The following is a 17,746-nucleotide window of genomic DNA, read 5'->3' on the forward strand; positions in this document are numbered from 1 at the left end:
CAAAATAAATGCTCTTCATTTAGAGATAATTGATTTTTGTTTTTGTTCTTTTGGGATGAGATTCTTGTCTAGGATTTCACACAGGAAAAACTGGTACTAAGTAGGAAATGAATAAAAGATTTGCAAACTGCTTTGAGTGACTCTGAATGTGATATCTCTCTCTTTATAAAAATAGTCCTCCTAAAATACTGCTGGAAAAATAAAGCTGGGGTTAGCACGTAAGGTTAGCAAGCAGCAGCCTGATAGCCCTAAGCCCACAGGCGTAACGGAGTCGTTCTTTCTTCACCAGTCTTGGAAAAGCCTTGTAGCCATTGTGTCACCTTCAATATCATGTTCTGTCTCAAACTGATTTTTCAATTGATCCATCACAGTACATAGAAGAGAGGGGAGGAAAAGGGGAATTTGATCAACTGGCATTTGAGAAGTAGTTTTTGTGTGGGGCTGAACTAAAACTCTCTCCTCTTAACCCATCTCCAATAAAATAAAGGTAATGAAGTTTGGATAACCTTTAGCAAAATGCCCCACTTCAGTTTCTTCTGCTAAAATATGAGGCTTTTTCAATTGCAATTATAATCTGGGCAGGATGGTAGGTGAATTGAAACAGTGACAAGAACAGTATTTCAGGCATAGCTCTAGAGGAGGGAGGGGGAGAAGGGATGATTAAATCAGTTTGACCTCTTAAATAGCATCTTAAATACTTTATTTAAAAAAAATTAAACGTGTTTGAAACTAGAAATCCCACTCTGCATGCAGCCTCATTTAGCCAACTGTGTATGCAAATGTGCTATTAATGTGTTTGCATTCAGTATAAATATACAAATCTAATCTGTTTATATATGTAATTTACACACAGCTGTGCTCATGCTCACTTAATACCAATATTTTCAGTAGTCGAGAGGTATCATGGGAGATCTATTGTTCCAAACAAAAGCTTAACAGTACAACACCATGGAGGGGTCTCATTACCCATCCCATGATCCTTTGGCATTCCCTTGAGGGAGGGAGTCCGCTTAATGTCTGTGTACATGTTATATGTCTGTGTATATGGCTACAGATATATAGAATACATGGGATCTAGAGGGAAGGTGTGCACCTCTTTCTTATGTATAATATTTGTGACATGAATCCTTGTGGTGTTGAGGTAGGGTTTATTTCTTTGTGTTTAAGAAAGAAAATCCGTGGAAAATTAATCCTTTTGGGAGTGGAAGCTGGATTGTTTAGCAGCTTTAGACCCTGCAATAGATTCCTTGCTCTTCATTTTGTATTTTCCAGAGTTATCTGGGTGACATTGAGGGTGCTTTGGAGATGTTGTTTGTATCCTTTGAAAAATTTTAACTCCTCCTCTTAATAGAGACCAGTCTGTAATGCAAAACCATCAAAATGTTATATGTATATTTTAATTGCTACATATGTTCAGGAGATTTGTAAGCATCAGTGAAAGCCACTTTTATTTTATTAGTATACCACAAAGGCATAGGGACCAAATTCTACCCTGGTGTAATGGGTGTCTCTCCATTTAAATCAATCAAGAGAAGAAATCACTGGAGAAGCATCCATTTACACCAGGGCTGAATTCAACCTTTTTCTGTTGCTCTACACTTTGCAAAATGAAAATGAGGCCTAAACTGATGCATATCTTTCAGATGGAGGGAGTAGAAAAAGGGAATTATTTTGAATTATCCTCCCCTTCTTTTCTCCTCTTCTCCCCCCCCCCCCCCCGAAACCAAACAAACGAAAAAAAAACTAGTGGACTGGGACCTTATGAACTTTTTCATGACCTAGTTACAAACTGTTAATACACAAGCTTCATAAATGGATGGATGTGCAGTGCTTAAACTACAGAGGCAGGAGAGAAGCTGTTATAACATGAGAAAAGAAAAATGTCTTAATCCAAGTTACAGTTCTGCAGTTAGTGTCAGATTATTTTAATTCTGGTGTGGAACTGAGGAGCAGTAACTGGCACTATATAGGTAGCTGGCAGATTTTATCCCTCTGTTCCTGCTTCAGCTTCTTAACTAGCCAGTGCTCGTTTTACTTGCAAAAAACATTGAAGCATATTTTCTTATTGTCACTCTGTGGCAATGCCTTTTGAAGACCAGAAATAATAAAAGAACTTTAGTGTCGTGACCGTGGTCATCTAAACCACTGGCTCTGAACCCTTCCAGACTACGGTACCCCTTTCAGGAGTATGATTTGTCTTGCAGATCCCCAAGTTTCACCTCACTTAAAAACCACTTGCTCACAAAATCAGACATAAAAATACAAAGGTGACACAGTACACTATTACTGAAAAATGGCTTACTTCTTCATTTTTACCGTATAAAATAAACCCACTGGAATATAAATATTGTACTTACATTTCGGTGTATCGTATACAGAGCAGTATAAACAAGTCATTGTATGAAATTTTAGTTTGTACTAACTTCGCTAGTGCTTTTTATATAGCCTGTTGTAAAAATAGGCAAATATCTAGTATCCCCTGGAAGACCTCTGTCTGCATACCCCCGGGGTACTCACTCGTACACCTGGTTGAGAACCACTGATCTAAACACAGAGCCCCACTACAAAAAAGGTCTCTGATAACAAAGATATGTAGTAGAGCTCTGGACTTTTTTAAGCCAGTTATTTGAGCTCTAATGTACAAGCCCAATTAAGTCCAGGTCCCAACTTTCAGACGCTTGTTGGGTCTGTGTCGAAGTTGTATCAGGAAAGAGAAATAAAGCTCCCCAGAGTCGAGCTTTGGGCTCAGAACAGCATGTTTAAAAGAGGGAAGTTCCAGTTGGTGGGCATGCTGGTTGACATCCATAAGTGCAGTGTACGCAGGGACTGGGGCTGACAACTCAGAACACATTTTTGGGAGGGGGATGATGAAAGTGCAGGGAAACGAGGGGACAGTGGAGGGCAGACATTTCCCCAAAGATCTACTGCCACTGCTGTTGGCTAGTCTGAGAACTGCAAGTAAATCTGCTTCAGTACCATGGGCTGTGGAACAAAGCACGAGTGTACTCAGAGGCTTCGGAAGCTGTTTTACTAAGTCAGTTTTCCTACTCGGTTGATTTTTGCAAGCTTGCTGGGAGCTCATAAAAGAACAGGAGGCTGAGTATCTAATGCTAAGGTTAGAATTGCTAGCTACCTCAAAAATTAAATTTAAAAAACATTAAACGGCGATATGGTTGTGACAGGAAACAATAAAAAAAAGGAAGTTCAGATGAGGTTGAAGCATATCCTGTCCTCCCAGCAGCGGGGCATATTACAGGGCACTGCAGAGGCTTGAACGAGAATTTTTCTTGACAGGCTTTTTGTTTTGTTTTGTCCTGAAGGACTGACCTTGTAAGAATTCCATGTGAGTTTCATTTGGGATATGGTCCTCATGTCCTGTCCTAAACTGCTGTGCAGTGTTACTTTTATATGCTGAAACCCTGTGCCCCACTGTCATCCCAAGGCCTGTCTCATCTGCTTCATAGTTCCATCCCCTCTTCAAAGTGAACTTTCCCTGCTGCTGCTCCCAAAGTGGGGTATTCTCAAGCCCTGTCTCTTCCTTGACTTAACAGAGTCTTTCTCCACCTGCTTCTGCATCATACAGCCTCGCTGGGCTCCATGCCAGGAAGTCTCTGCCCCCAGCTGATGATGCTCCGAGTTCTCACATCCTGCTATTTCCTGGTCTCTGAGCAGTAGGGCTAGCTGGGGAGTGGAAGTATATACTAGCTGGGCCATGGCAATGCCAAGCAAGACTGACTGCAAACAAATGTTCCCGAGATCTTGTCTTTCAGTTCCCACAGACATATATGGTGCACTGCCCTTAGTGGCCCCAAAATAACTAGACAGTTCACCTCTTGCCACGTGAGAGCCTTCAGGGAACTAGTCAGTTTAGGGTTAAACAGATGTGCTGCATTTCTGTGATAGTTATGTTGAGTCTGTGTCTAGTCTGGATACGTGTTTCAGAACCAGATCCCCCTTCTCACTCAAGATGTCCATCCTGTCTTTAATGGGACTTCTCACTTGAGCAGGACTTGGCCCTGAGTTTATAAAGTGTGTTGCAGTCCTCCAAGATGAAAAAGTGCTAGAGAAGATAGTCATTTTCCTGTTGCAATAGGGTTTCATTGGATGAAAAATATTATGTACTTGAAAACACCAAGCTAAGATCTTCAGTGTGGGATATCTGACATCTTTAGGCCTAGCAACCAACCGTTAAGTAGCCCTCTAAGGAAACACCGCTATTTGTAGAGTATATTTGATTCCATTCTGTTTTATCAGGGAACATCTTTATTTTTAACATATACATATTAAGTTTAATTTATATAAAAATACAGCCAAGCTTTTAATAAAATGTACTCAGTGTACTGAAATTCAGCCAAGGTACATATACGACATCTGCATGCTAAAAAATAGTTATTGTTTTGGGCAGTCCAGAAATGTGTTTTGCACGCTAACTGGTTTTTGCAAATGCAAGTAAGTTTCATTTATTTTTCCAACTAGGCAAAGCAACTGGTGTAACTTTTCATCCTGTAAAATTTCTGTTTCAGAAGCAAGATGCTTTTCATTTGTGAATTTTACTTTATGTTCTGTTAACTATTGGAACTAGGTAAAACTCTTTCTGCATGTTATTGTAAAGCCTATTGGGGCATATTTAATGTGGAAGATGACAACTTCAGTTGGCAAAGGCCTCTTAAAAAACTTACTGTAATTTTACCATAGCATTTGTGATAGCAAGAACTGCCACATTGGGACTTCTGTTATAACCCCCATTTTCACAGGTGGAAACTTTCCGTGCATGGTCATAGTCAAGAGTTTAAAATATTCCTTAAAATTTGAGGGAAAATCCTTTTACCAGTTCTTTCAGTTATAGTAATGGGAAAATATATACTTTTTGGCATTTCAAAGGGTTTTTTTTATAAAAAGCACATAAATATCTGGGGGGAATCCTCCATAAGTGTAAACAGCACTCAGGATTTGATCATTTTCTGAGTTGTGGGGATGAAAGAGACACAAAACTGACTGAAAAATCACTTCTGAATGGGATCAGTAGGCATCTGTGAGAAAGTTAATGTTTTCTGTGAGAATCTTACCTTTTGCATCATATGGGTTAAAATTTGTAACTTTAAAATGGACTAAACATAGGGTTTTATTTATTTTGCGATTTAAAAATTTTGATTTTATTGCATGTTTTTAGAACCCGCACGGCCAAACCTAATTTGGATTTAGACAGTTCACAAAGAGCAAACAAAAAGAAAAAACCCAACCAAATCCTCAGTCTTAGGTTAAACCCTAGGGTGCTGAATTTCAGCATGCAACAGCAAATTTTCCCTGCCAAACTATAATCCCTTGATAATAGAAACCCTGATGCATAACCTTAACTACAGCATCGTAATGGCATTATCATCACTTTGATAAACATGCCATCTGAGCTCTGTTAGTCAGAGCATAATGGCTTTGTGTATCTTGTCATGGTATTTGTTTCTTGGGATAAAATATGGGTTCTACAAGTAACACATATGCAAACATTAACGTGCTTGTTTCTAGTGCTTCCTTGATTATTTATAGCCCCCTGTTTACACATTGTAGCAGGATACCATAGAACCTAATAAATTACACTGGGGGGAACTCAGATTATAAAACAGCATTAGGAGACCTTGTGTTCCATCTGGTCAATAGCCATGGCAACCATTTCACAAAACATATTGGTGTTATATATCAGCAGTGGCTGCTGAACCATCAAGCCAAAGGATTTCCTAATGCTACTTTACAATAATTATACTCAGGGTACTTAGCACTCATTTAGCTCCTGCTGCACTCTTCTTCTTCTTCTTCTTCTTCTTCTTCTTCAAGGTGCTGTACAAATATGAATTCTGTCAAAAACCCTGTAACAAACAAATATGTATAAGAAGAAGATATAAAACATGTTGTTTTCATCAAAAAACCCCCACTGGATTAGTGCTTTTAGACCACTTTGCTCCAAACCCCCTTTTGCACTTCACATCAAGACTCCTCCCTTTCCCATGTATCTATGGGATCAACATTTAGTGCTCCACTGTCCTCCAACTTTACCTCACTCTTACAGCTCAGAAATTCAACATCCCTTGACAGCAGGGCATAACCCACCCCCACCCACCAAGTTTACCTCTCCTTCCTACCGGCCTTTCTGCAAGATTGCTCTGAAATACAGTGTTAAAAAGCACAGAGGAATGTGTTGCTCCTGATTTAAAGGTGGATTGAAGTAGTAAGGAAAGGCAACACCTGTAGAGAAGAGTATATGGAAAAATGGAAGCCAAGATGCGGTGTTTAATAGGCAACTCGGGCCACCACAGAATGTGGAGCAACAGGTTACTCCAGTCTCCGCTCTATTTATATTGAAACAAATTTTTCAAAGCAGCCTCATTGTCATAGAATCATAGAATCATAGAATATCAGGGTTGGAAGGGACCCCAGAAGGTCATCTAGTCCAACCCCCTGCTCAAAGCAGGACCAAGTCCCAGTTAAATCATCCTAGCCAGGGCTTTGTCAAGCCTGACCTTAAAAACCTCTAAGGAAGGAGATTCTACCACCTCCCTAGGTAACGCATTCCAGTGTTTCACCACCCTCTTAGTGAAAAAGTTTTTCCTAATATCCAATCTAAACCTCCCCCATTGCAACTTGAGACCATTACTCCTCGTTCTGTCATCTGCTACCATTGAGAACAGTCTAGAGCCATCCTCTTTGAAACCCCCTTTCAGGTAGTTGAAAGCAGCTATCAAATCCCCCCTCATTCTTCTCTTCTGCAGACTAAACAATCCCAGCTCCCTCAGCCTCTCCTCATAAGTCATGTGCTCTAGACCCCTAATCATTTTTGTTGCCCTTCGCTGTACTCTTTCCAATTTATCCACATCCTTCTTGTAGTGTGGGGCCCAAAACTGGACATAGTACTCCAGATGAGGCCTCACCAGTGTCGAATAGAGGGGAACGATCACGTCCCTCGATCTGCTCGCTATGCCCCTACTTATACATCCCAAAATGCCATTGGCCTTCTTGGCAACAAGGGCACACTGCTGACTCATATCCAGCTTCTCGTCCACTGTCACCCCTAGGTCCTTTTCCGCAGAACTGCTGCCGAGCCATTCGGTCCCTAGTCTGTAGCGGTGCATTGGATTCTTCCATCCTAAGTGCAGGACCCTGCACTTATCCTTATTGAACCTCATTAGATTTCTTTTGGCCCAATCTTCCAATTTGTCTAGGTCCTTCTGTATCCTATCCCTCCCCTCCAGCGTATCTACCACTCCTCCCAGTTTAGTATCATCCGCAAATTTGCTGAGAGTGCAATCCACACCATCCTCCAGATCATTTATGAAGATATTGAACAAGACGGGCCCCAGGACCGACCCCTGGGGCACTCCACTTGACACCGGCTGCCAACTAGACATGGAGCCATTGATCACTACCCGTTGAGCCCGACAATCTAGCCAGCTTTCTACCCACCTTATAGTGCATTCATCCAGCCCATACTTCCTTAACTTGCTGACAAGAATGCTGTGGGAGACCGTGTCAAAAGCTTTGATAAAGTCAAGAAACAATACATCCACTGCTTTCCCTTCATCCACAGAACCAGTAATCTCATCATAAAAGGCGATTAGATTAGTCAGGCATGACCTTCCCTTGGTGAATCCATGCTGACTGTTCCTGATCACTTTCCTCTCCTCTAAGTGCTTCAGGATTGATTCTTTGAGGACCTGCTCCATGATTTTTCCAGGGACTGAGGTGAGGCTGACTGGCCTGTAGTTCCCAGGATCCTCCTTCTTCCCTTTTTTAAAGATGGGCACTACATTAGCCTTTTTCCAGTCATCCGGGACTTCCCCCGTTCGCCACGAGTTTTCAAAGATAATGGCCAAGGGCTCTGCAATCACAGCCGCCAATTCCTTCAGCACTCTCGGATGCAATTCGTCCGGCCCCATGGACTTGTGCACGTCCAGCTTTTCTAAATAGTCCCTAACCACCTCTATCTCTACAGAGGGCTGGCCATCTCTTCCCCATTTTGTGATGCCCAGCACAGCAGTCTGGGAGCTGACCTTGTTAGTGAAAACAGAGGCAAAAAAAGCATTGAGTACATTAGCTTTTTCCACATCCTCTGTCACTAGCTTGCCTCCCTCATTCAGTAAGGGGCCCACACTTTCCTTGGCTTTCTTCTTGTTGCCAACATACCTGAAGAAACCCTTCTTGTTACTCTTGACATCTCTTGCTAGCTGCAGCTCCAGGTGCGATTTGGCCCTCCTGATATCTATCCTACATGCCCGAGCAATATTTTTATACTCTTCCCTGGTCATATGTCCAACCTTCCACTTCTTGTAAGCTTCTTTTTTATGTTTAAGATCCGCTAGGATTTCACCATTAAGCCAAGCTGGTCGCCTGCCATATTTACTATTCTTTCGACTCATCGGGATGGTTTGTCCCTGTAACCTCAACAGGGATTCCTTGAAATACAGCCAGCTCTCCTGGACTCCCTTCCCTTTCATGTTAGTCCCCCAGGGGATCCTGGCCATCTGTTCCCTGAGGGAGTCAAAGTCTGCTTTCCTGAAGTCCAGGGTCCGTATCCTGCTGCTTACCTTTCTTCCCTGCGTCAGGATCCTGAACTCAACCAACTCATGGTCACTGCCTCCCAGATTCCCATCCACTTTTGCTTCCCCCACTAATTCTACCCGGTTTGTGAGCAGCAGGTCAAGAAAAGCGCTCCCCCTAGTTGGCTCCCCTAGCACTTGCACCAGGAAATTGTCCCCTACGCTTTCCAAAAACTTCCTGGATTGTCTATGCACCGCTGTATTGCTCTCCCAGCAGATATCAGGAAAATTAAAGTCACCCATGAGAATCAGGGCATGCGATCTAGTAGCTTCCGTGAGTTGCCGGAAGAAAGCCTCATCCACCTCATCCCCCTGGTCCGGTGGTCTATAGCAGACTCCCACCATGACATCACTCTTGTTGCACACACTTCTAAACTTAATCCAGAGACACTCAGGTTTTTCCACAGTTTCGTACCGGAGCTCTGAGCAGTCATACTGCTCCCTTACATACAGTGCTACTCCCCCACCTTTTCTGCCCTGCCTGTCCTTCCTGAACAGTTTATAACCATCCATGACTGTACTCCAGTCATGTGAGTTATCCCACCAAGTCTCTGTTATTCCAATCACGTCATAATTCCTTGACATCACCAGGACCTCCAGTTCTCCCTGCTTGTTTCCAAGGCTTGTGCATGACTGAGAGGAAGGAGGAGGAAAATATTGATGTGATTTGGGGAGTGGGGGCAGAAATGGAGATGGAAACTGACCAAGGGCTGGAGCTGGAAGGGAAAATAAATTGTAATAGAAATACTTAAGAACACAGGAACAGCTATACTGAGTCAGACCAAAGGTCCATCTAGCCCAGTATCCTGTCTTCAGACAGTGGCCAGTGCCAGCTGCCCCAGAGGGAATGAACAGAGCAGGTAATCATCAAGTGATCCATCCTGTCGCCCATTCCCCGCTTCTGGCAAACAGAGGCTAGGGACCATCCCTGCCCATTCTGGCTAATAGCCATTGATGGACCTATCCTCCATGAATATATCTAGTTCTTTTTTGACTTAATTGTCTGCAGTTTTATTTTATTAATTTGTTTTAAGCTTCTTTTATGTAAATTATGGAGCTATTTTTAGTTGCCCAAAGATATTTGTTTTATTAATAAAAAGTTTTTCTTTTGCCTCACAGTATTTGCACTGAGGAGCGTTATAATCAAAGTAAGTCTCTCCTACTTCTCAGTGCACCTGAGGCCTGATCATATCCCCTTATGACATAAACGTCTCTTGTTGCTTAAATACCTTTCAGTTGCAAGGATTCCTGTTTCTATCAATGTGGAAAGGACAGCACTGAGCACGTCAAAACCATAGGTTCCCTTCCAGTTTGTACAAAGTCCAGGCTGGACACCTGGTGCTGTCATTTTAATGTCTAGCCCTAGTTTTCTTTTAATACCCACCATGTTTTTTTAAGTAACAATGAGAAGTGTAAGATGGTTTCAGTTTTATTACACAGTGGTATGCTTGTGGAAGGGAAGCGATAGTTAAATTTTAACATTTCATTTTGGAGATTACTGTTGGTGTATGAAGTTGTTTCTTAACTATTTAGTGTCTACCCTATTCATAGATTTTAAAGCTATTGTAATTACCTAGTTTGACCACCTGAATAACACACAGACAAGAGAATTTCACTCATTGATTCTTGTGTCAAGTTTAGTAACTTGTGGTTGAACTAGATCATATATTTTGGAAAAACATCCAGTAGTGATTTAAAGATTGAAATTGTGCTCTTATTACCCATGGCAATTCCACTGAATAAGCATTAGGTCAGTTTGTGTGGTTGAAATGGTTGAATGGTGAAGCCTATCAGATCATACCTGTAGACAAGAAGTGTAAGCAAACCGTGTGATTGGCAGAGGTTTCAGAATGTTAAAGAAATTGAAATGAATCAAGCTTTGGAAATAGAGCATTGTCTAACCCGCTGTTGAGATAGGATATCCCACATTTTTACATTATTACATTACATTATTACATTCCTGATAGGTACTTTTGGCATCTCATGAACAGGATGGGAAGGAATTTGGGATTGCTTTTTACTGCAAAATTTAATCAGAGCAGATGGAAAATGTGAAAAAGTTGGTTTTAAAAATATAGAGAATTATGAAATAACTTAAAATTGTCAACTCAGAATTACTTTTTTAAAAAGCTCCTTTTTCCCCATACCATTCATCATTTTTAAAAAAAGTCACAACCAAGTAAAGTGAATGAAGAACATAATTCTTCAGGCTTTGCACTACACAGTGAAAATGTACTTTTTTTAACCAAAAAATTAATTTTTTTTTATACAAGTGGTGATTAAACACAACTGCTAAAATGCCATTAAATGCTTTTGATAACAGGCTAAGTCCGCAATGGTATCTTTATTCAGTATCTCCATTTTAGCATCTGACATTTCCTGTTTGTTAAATTTATTGTCGTGAATTTGCTAAATTGGGTATTTCAAATGGTTCCTTTTGCAGAAAGGGTTGTATTTAGTTTGGGGAGTGGTAGAGTAGGCTGGAAGGTGGGAGAATTATAACATGTAGCACTTGTTTAGAAAGTTCAGCTGTAGGTTTATAAATGCTTTGGAGGTGGGGGTTCCATTTTACAGATGGACAAACCTGAGTCCATTTGCCCAGTGTCTCCCTGTGAGTCAGTGGAATTACTGGGAGTAGAACCCATGTCTTCCAGCCTTGTGTCCTGGACCATAGGTTGCTCTGACATTTTGCACTGGCCCTGCTCTTCCATAGATGGATTGTTCTGTTAAAGAGAACAGTTGTGTTTGTATAATGATCTCTCTTTGGAATGGCTTTCTTCACACTAATATTTCTGTGAAATTATTTATATTGAAATTTCCCACCTACTCTGTTACCTGATGCTGCAAATGCATAGTGCCTATAATGCAATGCATGGTGACCGTGATGTTAAGAAAACTATAGTCCTTCCAGCCCAGAGCCATACTGAGTGTTTTTTGTTGAGTTGTGAAGCGCTTTGGGTTACATGCTGGCACATACTTCTTGATTTGGCTGATTTTCATCCTGTCCTGCTGGTTGTATAGGTACATTGCAGTGCACTGTGGGATATGTGGGGCTGGCGTTTGGGCATTAAAGTCTTCCCATTACGGCTGCCATCTTTCTCTGCAGTAGAAGCACATAATGTGAGGAGTGTGTTCATGGTGGTGGGGGATAACAGCTTCTCTGACAACGGTGTGAAGTGCCTCTGATTAACTGACACTGAAGCAATGAGAAACACCAGTATGAGTAGTGCTCAGGGCAGTGGTTCTCAAGCTGTTTACCATTGTGGGCTGCATATGTGGCCCACAATGCGTTCGGTGAACCGCATTCAATACTGTATGGCTCTGAGGATGTCATATGAACTGCAGCTGTGTGCTGATTGGGCCGTGGGTTGAGACTCACTGGCTCAGAGTAACACACTGCACCAGTCCTCATTACATAGTAGAGGTGTTCTTGTCTAAAGTCTGATGAGTAAAGACAGGTGTCTTCCTTATAGTCAAGATTCCTTGATGAGGATCCTAAGTGCTTTTATTACTCCTGTCCCTGGCACTTCTACTGTTCTCTTGTGCCACCATTTGGAGACTTGATCCCGTGGTTTAAAAGAAGTAAATGGGTGTGAGTAATTCAACTCTTGGATGGGAGTCCCGCCTCAACGTGCAAATCAGTGATAGATAATTCCTGCCTACGCACCACAGAAGGGTTCCCTGACCATTGAACCAATGTAGTTCTGCTGCCAAGGAAGCAAGGGATTTGTCAGGTTAATTCCACAGGGGCTGCCTGTACAGCAGCACACTGAAGAGATGTGCAGGGTTCAGAAGATCCACTGCTGTATGGATCCTCCACCCTATGGTGGGAACCCAAAAGGGGCATGGAGGGATATTTCAATGGGCTGAACTAGTTTCTGTTGGATAGTTCCTCACCCACTACATGGTGTGGGGGACACTTTGCCCATCTGCCATCACTTAGCCCAGCTTCTTGGGCTGGGTGCTCACATGAAGATTTGGCTGATAGTATATTGAGATGAGAGCTGACTTAAATCATGTTACACCTTTCTGGGAGTTAATTTAATTTCCCCCATAGAGTATACACATTAGGATCCAGCTTTTTAGTGTCACCCAGTTTTTTGTGATAGAACTTTGTGCTCACAATTAATTGTGCCTGTATTCTTATGCCTGCAGAAAAGGAAGCTCAGTCCAGGCCCCTTTAACAATCCAGTCACCAATTATTTAGCTATGCTCCTTTTACACTGATTTATTAGTGAAATTCTTTGGGGGTGGGGAGGAATGGAAGCCACAAGTCCCAAAGCTGCAGGCCAAGGTAAATAGCATGTCATAATATATTTAACAAATGAGGATGCAAACGATAGGGAAATAATACCAGAGAGGAAGAATATATTCCCTGGTTGGGAAGTTATTGAGTGTTTAGAGTCAGGGAATAGATAGATTAATCTGGGGAAGGGGAAGCCACAAAGAGGTCCCTGAGCTACAGCCTAAGCTGCTAAGTGAGTCAAACTTTACTAGCCGTATAAACCACAGAAAAATATTCATCAAAGCAAGGCGAAAACAGATTGCACTGGCTAGGAAGCTATAGAACATTTAGGTGGTAGGAGATGCTTCCTTGGTTTGCCTCTTTGCTTTAAAATAAAAACATTTTTAAAAAAATCACTGCCTGTGCAAAGAATTGTAGTTCCTGGCCCACCAAGCCCATTCGCAGAGGAAAATATCTCCCCAAACCGCACTCTGTTAGGCCTTCAGTGTTTAAGGATTTAGCTCTAAAACCCATTCCCAGATTTTCCCCTCGGACCCCTGCTTTACTAAAGACAGGAGCAGAATTCCGTGCGTGTTGTAGCCCTGTGGGTCCCAGGATATTAGAGACACAAGGTGGGTGAGGTGGTGTCTTTTATTGGACAAGCCTCTGCTGGGGGGAGAGACAAGCTTTTGCGCGTTTACACCGAGCTCTGCTTCAGGAGCAGAATTGTACAGTCGGTCTCCTTTTGGGGGGGGGGGGCTTTAACCCCCTCCCTCTAACGCTGGCCGCTCGCCTTGTGGTCAAAGCCACCCGTGCGGATGCTTCCAGTTCCCCCCGGCCTTGTAGCCGGGTGGGGGGGCAGGATGCCGGGCGCCCCGTCGGTAGCTGCCCGCCCCTCGCCCAGCGTGCGGGGCTCATTCCAAGGCGATCCAGGCCGCCTTTTGCAGCGCACCCGAGGCTGTCTTCGCGAGCCGCGCAGCCCGGCGGAGATCACATGTCACGCGGCTGCCGCCCGCTGCCGCCTCCCGCTTTGTAGTGTCGGAGCCCCGGAGCGACACGCGAGCTCCCCGCTCGGATCGCGGCGGCCGCCCGCCTCCGGAGAGGCGCTGCCCGGCACCTGGGCAGCATTTACCTGGGGCTGCCGGAGACAGAACCAGGTCTCTCCCCTCTCCTCCTCGCCTGGCATGAATTGGGCTTTGCACGGGGGGAGGGAGCGCAGAAGACGATCGGCGCCGGGGTTTGCGGTGGTTGTGTGTGTGTGTGTGTGTGTGTGTTTTTGTTTTTTTAGTGTAGCGCTCGCATCAAGCTCGCCGAGACCCCGGGCGAGCTCGAGCAAGACTTCACCACTTGGGCTCCGGCTTGCAGTGGGGCGCGTTCCGGAGCCGGGAAAGGACTTGGATGGCTCGTTTCAAGCTCGCCCCACCCCGATCTGGATTGAACAGCCTCCGCTCTCCACTGTTGTTTTTAGGGGGTGTCTGAACCCGAGGAAATTGCAAACAAAACCCACCCCCAAAGGAGAAGCCCCGGGGAGGGGGGAGCTTTCTCCTCTCCAAGTGGATTATTGCAAAGTGAAAGAAGAAAGTCTTTTGCTGCCTTGGATTTGAAACCAAACGTGAACTGATCTTAAAAAAAAAAGGGGGGGGGGCGGGGAGGATAGGAAGCAGCGATATTTTTTCCCCTTGAAGGGATTTGTTTGGAAGCTTTTTGCCTTTATTCCTACCAAAGTAGCGTGGATCTTTTTGGGTGTGGGTGCCCGTGCAAGGACTTTTAACCTTTTCGTCACCCAGTTGGAGAGTCACTTTAAAAAAAAATCATAATGTTACATATTCTTCTTTCCTCCTTGTCTGTGTGATTCTCCCCCTCCCTTAGATGTAAATAGATCTTGCTGATTTTTTGTGTTTGGTGTGGAGAGGAACTGGCTGTTTCTCCAACCCTTGAACGATCGTTAACTGGGATCATTTTGTACCAACAGCAGAGCAATTTTTTTTTAGCTCCAAATATTTGAAGTTTGTGGTTCAATTCTAAGTCAATCTGAATTTTTAGAGGGCTTTTCAAAGCCTTCCCCTTTTTGATGGTTTCCGTTGTTGTATGTGTGCACATTTCTCTTTTTATCAACAGTCCCTAAGAGAAGAACAGTTGTTTTGCTGATTAAAAAGATTTTTTGTTGTTGTTTGTTTTGCTCTGCTGACACTCTGTTTTTGTTATCTTTTTACACAGAAACGCTTCATTAAAGGGCTGAGACAGTACGGTAAGAACTTCTTCAGGATCCGAAAGGAGTTACTTCCCAATAAGGAGACCGTAAGTACAATTGGACTTTTATGTAACTTGCCTTTTTCCCTCCCTCTGTTGCTTCTCACCATTTGATGTTATGAAACAGTTTCCTTTTAACCCTCAATTGAGTGTCTGGCTCAAATGTATGGAAGAGAAAGTCCCAGCTGACAAACGCTACTGTATTTTTTTTTTTTCCTAAGGGCAATTTTTAATCATTGTGTATGAAAGATATAAAATAGTCTTAGTTGTTATTGGAGGAAGTCATAGGGGGTTGGGAAGGTATGTATGGCTCCCAAATCTGTTTTTAAATATAGACATTATCATGGGATAATTCATTTATGTCATCAACTTAAGCTCAAATGGCAGTGGGTAATTAACAAAAGCCTAAATCAAAATAAAATCTGATTGAATCTGGAAGAATGAGGCATGTGCTGTCTGCTTTTACATTTGGACAGCAAATGTAAGACTTTTCTTTCTGAATTGAATTAAGGATTTTTATTTTTTTGACCTTAATACAACTACATAATTGTCAAATTCTACTAAAAACACTGATAAGCATTGAAGAAGGGAGGTAGGTGAGGAAGAGTGCCGTACTTTAAAGGGTTTGGGAAGCTCTAGGAATCTACTTAGTTTTTCCATTAGCCCTGATTGCCAAGCCTCTCTAGAAGCTTCGGTTTCCATGCTGCAGGTGTCATTTAACTACTTGTAGAGTGGTATTGGAAAGCAGTCTTCACTATTGCCCTGTATTTAGGGACAAGTGAAGTGAAAATGGAGGTGCAGTGCTTATTTTGTTGGGTGAGAAGTGGCATTCATATTAATGTGATGCTGTTGAAAATATTTATTCAAACGTCACTGGGTGGAGGTGACAAATAATCTATTTTGCGTGAAACTTTAATGTTGAGTGGAAAAAATAATTGTAATAGTGTGTGGATTTTTTTTTAAATCATCTAAGGATACTAAGATGTTTCCTTCCTACCTTCCTGAGGTATGTTTTTGTGACACTATATTGTTACATTACAATCTCTCATGGGCAAAACATTAATACTGTCACATGAATCAAACAGAAAGGGAGAGTGAAAGGTTTATGTTAGAGTGTCTGTGGATTAATATACCAATGTTGTTGGTAATGTTAGGAAATATTTGCACCAAGAGCAAATAGACTTTACTTGAATATTTTGATGCATTTTTTTTATGAGTGAAGGTGGTTTGTAGAGAGATGACATCTTTAAAGGAAATTGGACAATACTTAGCAATATTTAACAAATCCAGGATGTAATCAGCTTAAGCAGTTCTTCCTTCATTATTCTTCAGAATAACTCCCCAGAAATGTTTTTAGGAGAGATTGGCTTTTAGATTAGAAGTGCATTTTGTTGCTAGGAAAGTACTTGATTATTGAATGCTACTTTAAAAAAAAAAAACATTTCAGCTACATGTACACTGAAATGTATTTTTAAATATAAAATGCATTCTTTCTCTGCAAAAGAATTTTTTTCCCCTGTATATCAAAGAAAAGACACATTGAAGTAAGGCAAATAGGGGACATATTTCTGACCCTACTTTCCAGTGCTGTACAATTAGTCTTTTGCTTTTGAACTTGAATTTCTCAGACCTTGTGCCCTCCCTAAAAGTTCTGTGAAGTTGCAAGCTATGTGAAATTTGATACAGGCCATCACTGTTCAAGCATTACATTTTTATTGTGCTAGGCCTAAACTTCTAGTGCTGAGAAAATTAAGCATTAAGGTGAAGCAGTTTGAAGTAGAGTGTAGTAGATAGTATTGAGCAGGCTGTTTTGGCCCCTAGTGGTAACTGATCTACAAGTAACCTTTGACCTACAACAGATTGTTTAATCTCCATTTCCTATCTTGCCCACAAGTCTAGCTTCTGCTTTTTTTAGTGCTCAGTCTTGCACTCCTTGTTCACAATAGAAGTTTTGCCTGAGTAAGGAGCACAGGATCAGACCTGTATTAGCTAATGTTTGACTCCTTGGGTTTGCTTTTTCCTTTACAGTGGAACAAGGAGAATTTCAACACTATAAGGCTATGGAATTAGATCTGCCGTGATTTTCTTTCATCAGAATGGCTCCAAACTATTTGCCTGCCACCATTCTCCTCCAATATGAAATAAGCTCCTAATAACTCTTAAATTATTCTCTCTCCTATTTCTGGCCACTAGACCATCACCAGGAATAGCTCTGACATATGGCTAAATAGGCAAGACAGAGCTTTGGGAGCTGCTCCCAAAATCTGCAAAAACTATTTTAAAAGGAGTCAGGGCTATTTCTGAAGTGACCTGTCCTAAGTGGAAACAAGATTATCGATCATATGCACTTCTAATTAATCAGAGCTCACCAAGTAAATCGTTCATATCTTGGGAGAGGAGGACAAAGGTTATCCCCTGCCTTCTTTGAACGATTAAATAAATCTCAGTCATCATGTACTGAGAAACCTACTTACAGTCAAACTTCCTTAATATTACTTCTGTGTATAGCATAAACCCCTTCTGCATGCGCACGCATGAACTATTGATGCCTCTCGGATCGTGCACAGATCCTTGTTGCAGTGTTGCAAGAATTATGCTTTAACGAATCTGGTAGAAGAATAAAATTTGTTTAAAGACTGAACCTGATTCTCATTTATATTGTCTGCTTTACACCGCTGTTTAAATGGGC

The 17,746-nt window shown here is 42.1% G+C and overlaps 1 protein-coding gene across 12 annotated transcripts in view; it reads left to right on the top strand.

Moving 5' to 3' along the window:
- RERE (arginine-glutamic acid dipeptide repeats) overlaps window positions 1–17,746 on the top strand; it is a 417,871-nt gene that overhangs the window by 321,182 nt on the left and 78,943 nt on the right. For 10 of the 12 annotated variants that reach the window (XM_038376447.2, XM_043500009.1, XM_038376446.2 and 7 more), the window contains one exon: window positions 15,025–15,105. In XM_038376447.2, the coding sequence (XP_038232375.1) occupies window positions 15,025–15,105 (81 nt within the window). Of the gene's footprint in view, window positions 1–10,856; window positions 13,965–15,024; window positions 15,106–17,746 lie in introns of those variants that run through there. The other 2 variants (XM_043500014.1, XM_038376452.2) reach the window with 1 other exon arrangement.

The sequence above is a fragment of the Dermochelys coriacea genome, chromosome 18, assembly GCF_009764565.3.
Source record: "Dermochelys coriacea isolate rDerCor1 chromosome 18, rDerCor1.pri.v4, whole genome shotgun sequence".
Lineage (NCBI taxonomy): Eukaryota > Metazoa > Chordata > Testudines > Dermochelyidae > Dermochelys > Dermochelys coriacea.